This window comes from Phaethon lepturus, unplaced genomic scaffold (assembly GCF_000687285.1).
Source record: "Phaethon lepturus isolate BGI_N335 unplaced genomic scaffold, ASM68728v1 scaffold1247, whole genome shotgun sequence".
NCBI lineage: Eukaryota > Metazoa > Chordata > Aves > Phaethontiformes > Phaethontidae > Phaethon > Phaethon lepturus.
Genome location: NW_010553792.1, coordinates 17,977 through 24,909, shown reverse-complemented (window position 1 = coordinate 24,909; position 6,933 = coordinate 17,977). Strand labels below are relative to the sequence as shown.

At 36.7% G+C, this 6,933-nt stretch overlaps 1 protein-coding gene across 1 annotated transcript in view; it reads left to right on the top strand.

The window, feature by feature from the left end:
• The window catches only part of FOXN1 (forkhead box N1), a 20,863-nt gene that overhangs the window by 1,740 nt on the left and 12,190 nt on the right, over positions 1-6,933 (top strand). The window contains exon 3 of the mRNA XM_010291620.1: positions 2,071-2,181. Coding sequence (XP_010289922.1) covers positions 2,071-2,181 — 111 coding nt within the window. The remainder of the gene's footprint in view (positions 1-2,070; positions 2,182-6,933) is intronic.

Sequence of the window (6,933 nt, the reverse complement as noted above, 5' to 3'; positions counted from 1 at the left end):
CCCTACTGAAAAACAGTTCTCAGAAAAGTGCACAAGGACAAATGATTCTCCACTAGACAGAATACATGAATCTTAAATATTCAAATTCTTCCTGACAACAGGTTTTATTATCAGTAGTTGTCATCAACTAGTATTTTCAAGAGACAAAAGTTCACAAAACAGTATTTTTCAAGCATGAGAACATGTGTATCAGATTTGTTACAATATCTTGGCTGACCTGCGCTTTTCTCAATGCAAATAGAAAAGAAACTCTAAGACATCAGTACTACTTAAAATTAAATATATCTGTTTATGGTATGTGCAGTATAAAGGTACCTGGGCTAATTCACAGAGTGAATAGATGTGACTTCAGGACAGCACAGAGATCCCTGAAAAGCAAAGTAAATTACCCTCCAGTATCTCCACAAGGTATCTCTGCTGTGATCCAAAGTGTAAAGAATATCTTCATAATCTAGTGCAGACAAAAACAATTACTACATCTGCCAGGAGAGGGCCCTAACCAATGGTTCTAAATTGCTGTGAGACAAAGAATTCAAGAGTTACCAAAAGACAGACGGGTGGGGGGAAAAAAAAAATCTTAATTGGATTAAGACAATGTACCAGGGAATGGAGGGATGTTGTCAGGGTACATACCTGGGGACTAAAGGCATTCAGGTTACGGAGGAAATTGATCTAAATCTCTTATTTCCTGGATAAATACTCATCTAGGTCAGATGAGTTTAATGCAAAACCTACAAGCAGTTGATTAAAAAAATTCCCATTTTCTTCCCAAATCCCTGGGCTGCAAGATGTAGATAATGTAAAGCTAGTGCTGCAGGAGCCCTTTACCAAGTACATGTGACTACTCAGGAAAAGACTGGCTACTTGTTAATGTCTCCACTGGTTCAGTCAGCATGCAACTTCAAAGCTCTTAAATAGCTTACTCACTGCTGGCAAATTGACATTTCTGAAAAACTTAATCTTTTGGTCACCAAAATAACACGGACATTTATTAATATTGGATGTGGCATTTGTTAGGTGCCAGGATATCAGATCAAGTCTAATATGTACCCCTACACTAATCTATACCATAAAAGATAGTCATTATGGCCTTGCTTTAAAACAGGAGAAGTGCTACTAGTTCCTTGAAATAATGTCTACAACATCAGCTCTCAGAAGAGAATTCCTGGCCATCGATGTTAAGTGGGGGAAGGAACCTGAGGTCAGTCACCAGATGCATGGATAAGGACACTGCTTAAGACACATCATTCCCTGCCCTGTTTATTACCAGCTAGAGCTCTATCTAGCTCTCTGCTTAGCATGCAGTTTGTTTGAATTGCTCTTCTAAAGCAGGCAGTGTTACCACACACACCATATGGTGCACTCAGCATTTTAATGAAAAGACAGTAACATTTAACATCCAGAAACCTGAGCCCTTAACAGAATCAAGCCCTATGTGTAATCCAGGACAAGCACCTGGCAGACCTGTGAGAAATTAAGACTTGATCAACATCTCTATGTTTATTTCCACAGTTGCAGAAATAAATCACATTCTTACTATATTTCCTTTATCTCAATCAAATTCAGCAGTCAGCCTAGTTTGATTCTTCTCTTCCACCTGTTTCCTGTGCATTATAGACCTCACCCTCTACCTAATGACAAAATTCCAGTGTCAGCTTGAGGTACTGACAGTCTGCAAGATAAAATCAAGGAGTATGAAAAAGACAGAGAGAGAGAGAGGGAGGGAGGGAGGGAGAGAGATGTGCACACTCAGGAATGGAAGCTGGAGTATGCACTTTGTGTATGTAGGGGAAAAATAAAGAGAAACTTGACATTTTCTGAATTGTTATTTGCATGGAATTTGGACTGGGATTTCCTTTTTTAAAGTAGTAATTACATAAATGCAAGAAACAATTTTTCTTCTTGTACCACTAGAATATGAAACAAATTCTATTTAACACTTACTGTGACAGAATCAAGCCCAAAAAATTAGTAAGTATGATGATAGACATCAGAACAGTAACTAACAGAATTATTCTATTTTAAATTGAGGTGCTTTCTCTAATAACTTGTTCCTTAAATATTTTCTAGCAGGATTCAGACATGAAGCTTAGGACATCCCCACTGGAAGGGCAGCCTGGTTTGTATTGCTATCAACCTCAAGTGCAGCAGATGTATTGCCCCTCACACCCTTTCCATCAGGTCAGTACAATATGTAGACCAAAATCCCCTACATTTCTAGCACTATAATGTATAGTAGTTATGGTAATAATACAAAAAGACAGATGAAGCAATACCTGCTAAATTTGTGTTTGGGAGTCATGTTTGTATACATACATTTTGTTTATGACAATGAGATCTTAACAGAATCACGTCTAAATGCATTTTAAAATGGTCATCCATGAAGAAAAAAAAAAGCTCATAAAAATTGAATCTTGGTACTGCTTGTTTATATTTTCACCACTATGCTCAAGAAAATTGGCTTTGAAACCAGATAGATTATTAACATAACCATTGGCATTTCAGGATCCCAGGGAATTAACTGTGCTTTAACTTCAGTATAAAAAATTAAATATGTGTGACTGTTTACTTAAAATTCAGATCAAACATAGAAAAAAACGTTTAAAGCAAAATTTTAACAGTAATATGATGCTTTCTTTCCTTGTGCTTAATAGCACACACATCTGTCTTGCAATCTTTTGCCTGTTACATCATCCCCTGTGAAAGATTATTCAGCTGAAGCATAATTGACAATAATGCTGATGATGCATGAGAATGCACAATATTAAGGTTATCCTTCCGTAATGTAACTATATTATTAATACTAAAAATGCACAGGAATAACTGACACCTTGTTTTTCTTGAGTGTCTTTAGATATCATTTGAATACATGCCAGTTCACATTTTTGAAGCAGTATACACACAATATCTTTGTAAAATCATACATATATACCTTAATCTTACATGTGATCCTAGTACATATTTATAGAGCTTAGTGAGTGTGGTCTACTGAGCTTTGAAAACTTGGCATAGAGGGAGGGTGTGTATTACAGAAAGTAATTCTCATGACTCTGAAATGTCTTTAAATAATTTCCTTTAGATATTAATTGTGGTGCTGTTCAATGCATTGAAATTTTCCTCTTTTATGCTCAGTTATCTGCAATGTACAAAATTGTCAGTGAGAAAGACATTCAAGGAGGTAAAAACATGCTTGAAACACCCTATTTAAAACAAACAAACAAACAAACAAAATGCAAAACCTTTTTAAGGTGAAATTAAGGCAACGAGGATTTTTCAGATATATAGGCAGAAATCCATATACAAAAATAGCACAACTACCAAAACTCCCAACCATTAGAACTGAATTAAATTAAACTTACAGGAAACTCATATATTTGAACACAAAAGTTTATACTTGAGTTATAACTCCTTTGATCCCAGTGACTTATGACTGATATTGTGGAATCAACTGCACCATCTCATTCAACCTGCTCAAGAAGCATAAAAAAGTTGACTAACACAGCAGTGACTTAAAACTGTGCAAAGAAAACAAAAAACAGGTTACTGTATGATATTTCATTGGGATTGTTAATTCATATGGTGTTACTAGTCTGAGTCATTGAAATAGTAATCATACCATTCATCATCAGGATTTAGTCCCTCATGAGGAAAAAGAAAGGTTATTTTTGGCACGATTTTCTTTTAAGAGGAAATTTCAGTAACTTCTGAAAACAGATGCTGAATGACCATAAAGAACAAGAATAGACATATGTTGGAATTTTATGATCATTGATAAAATTAAATCATCCATCACAGATGACTTTTTAGGAATTTAATTTGTTAGAGTTTTGTAAAACTTGACTAAGGAAGAATGAAAGTATTCTATACATCAGTAGTGGATTTTCATACTTTTAAGGGTGTATTTCTTACACTTATAAATCCCCCACCTGCCTACTGAAACTTAGAGGAAGATGTCTTGTTATTACAGTCTATAAACCCTCAGATATAGAGAGGAATAAAACAGGGACTAACTGTATCGACCACTTGGAGAGCTTCAGGGACTTCTGCGACCTTTCTGAACTTCTAGTGTCTGGGACAGTTAAAATGATCAACAGGATGGTGTGGCAAGGCAGCTCAATAAGCACCTCAAGTACCAACATCTGCATGAAGTAAACTTCTAAAATCAGGTTCCTATTACTGTCCTCGTTCTCTTCCTGCTTCCTTGTCTGTGGGCAGTCCCTGATCGCTAACTGGACTTTGTATTTAAATCAGCTTAGGAACTCAGGGGCGCAGAGGTTCTTCTCCAACTAGGTGTGGCACAAGGACAGACCAATATGCTTAGGGCGTCCAGGTACTACTGAAGTTCAAATAGTTCCAATATCGAGGGCTTTTTGCATCCATTGTCCTCAGTGGGTAGCCTTGTAAAGCTTGAGAAGTGTACAGATGCTAAATAGATGTGAGGAGGCATAGAAAACTGAAAGAAGCAGTTGTTCTACACTGAGTCAGGAAAATATGGCTACAGAATAATCTCAATCCTCCTGGCTTTTTCTTTTACCTGTCGCTCTGGCATTACACTAGCCAGAATTTACTGAACCTTTTTTTTTTCCCCTATAATGTGGCAAAAAGGTAACTACCTTTTAAGTTCTTATCAACACCATCATAATTAATTTACTTGTTTTTTCTTGTTAGCCTAAAACTCAACAGAAGTGATAAAAGCTAATAATAAAATTAAAATAGAATAAAAAGAAAGGTGATATTACACTACCATCCTAACTTACAAATTGGTTGATTTTATTATTGTTATTTTAGAAGAAAAGGGTCCCAGATGCAGGATTAACTTGCCACAAAACTTCTGCTGCAAATATAAACTAGCTCCCCACTGGGACTGCAGTACAGACATTGTGGATGTGCCACTGCACCATACATCTCACCCACAGCATAAATGTCAGTTTTGTGTGTTGCTTTAGCAGAAACTTCAGTTAGCTTGTTAATTCATTTGAATATTTTTTAATTTCTTTATTCATTATGAAGCAGGCACCCTTCCCCTGTCACTGCTGATTTGATACCAGTACAACTACTATACATCAGCATTAACCGCATTTCAAAAAACCTACAAAATTAGAGATGAAATACACCTTCTGGGAGTTGCTAGGCAAGATACAACAAGCACTAAGAGGAAAGTCTTCCATCCACCTGCAGGCTGGCACTGTGACAGATCTCTCACAGGCAGCAGGTTTCTGTTAGACTTTTCAGTATTTGTGCTTCTTAAAGTTACTATAGTAAAAGTATGGCAACATGTTCTACTACTCAGAGAAAAAAAAAACAATAGGTATAAGCAGCCAAAGTCATAACAGGTAGAATTGCTGTTCGTGTGCCATAATCAGATACTGAGAAATGAAAGAACATGTGATACAAGACTGAGAAGAAGTGGAATAACATCTTTTGCATGAAGCAGCTCCAGTATTAATACTTTACATTTCAAATTTGAATGAGCAGTGCAATTTAAATCACTAGGAAGTTACACTCAAGAGAACGGGCCCTTTAGCCTGAAGTGAAGGATGTTCAAACTACACCTCACTTTTCATTAAAGAGATGAGAGAGAACAACTCCTTCATTAATTTTGTCCAAATGATAAAATGGCCTCACCTTCCCCTTTGCTGGGCACAACACAAATGATGACTCATACAAAAAATTACTTCTTATTGACCTGAAAGAAGTAGCAGACACTTACTGAAGTCACTTACCCACCCACCATAAAACACTGACACCTTTCATGCCAGTTGTGCGACTGTAAAACCAGCTCAAGCCTGTCATACCAGACCATTCCCCTGCCTCTGTTCCCTCAAAAAGGAGTAATGAAACCAATAAAACAGAAATAATCCTTAAAACACCCAGTTCTTGCCTTTGGTGATGACATCACAACCAGTCCCATCTTAGTATTCTTTCCTTTCAAAGAGCCACTAAAACCAATAAAATCAAAATTATTGTATGAATTGCCCAGTTTTCTATTCTGGTGAAAAATCTGCATGCAATGCAACAAAGCAGGTAGCACAGAACTGCACATGGAAATTAGTTCACAGGTGCTCTGGAGACTGCAGGTTTGCCCAGTATTTAGTCTAACAAGGCAGGACATGATTAATTATGTACATCTCATTTCTTTCACCCGGCCTACTGTAGCAAATAAATTAGTGTATTCAGTATGTTTTTCCACATTCCATTTCAGACAGTTTAATGTTAGAAAGATAAAAGCAAACATGAAAAAACTCAAGCAACAACAATAAAATTACTGAGAAACTGAAATAAATTATTCAAAATCCAGAATAAATAAATAAGCTATGAAAATTTTGCAAACACACGATAACCTCTCACAGGCATTTTAAGGGGACAAAGACCAAAAGCAACAGAAGCTATTGGTCTGAAAATAGGAATGACATTAAGAAACCAAGGAGACATATAAACTAATTACAAAGGAAATTTTCCCAACATGTCTCAAAAGCTACATTACAATCTTTCAGAGGAACCATAAAAACCTCATGACACAGGACTTCTAGAGGCAAGCAATAAAACACTACAACAGGGCTCAGCAACCTTTGAGTACTAGGGAAGGCATGCAGGTAGATTTTTTAATAACATATGACAAGACTCCTAATTTTGGCCATGACCTAGCCCTGGCATCTGGAAAGATTCATCTGTAAGAGGCAGAAATTCCTCTCGCACTGAGCTCTGAGTTCAGTGGGAGCCTTTGCTTCATAGACATCCAGCTGATGGTATCTTACCTTAGCAGGGCAGTGTTTCTTTGTTCTTGAAAGTTGCTTGCCAGCAGGTTTAAACTGTAATTTGGAAAAGAAAAATATATGACCAACTGCTGTGTTAAAAAATTGAGGGCAAACTTGCAGAAACTCTGATGCAGTTGAGGCTACCTATATGTATTATCTCCTCTCTTTCACCTTTTTT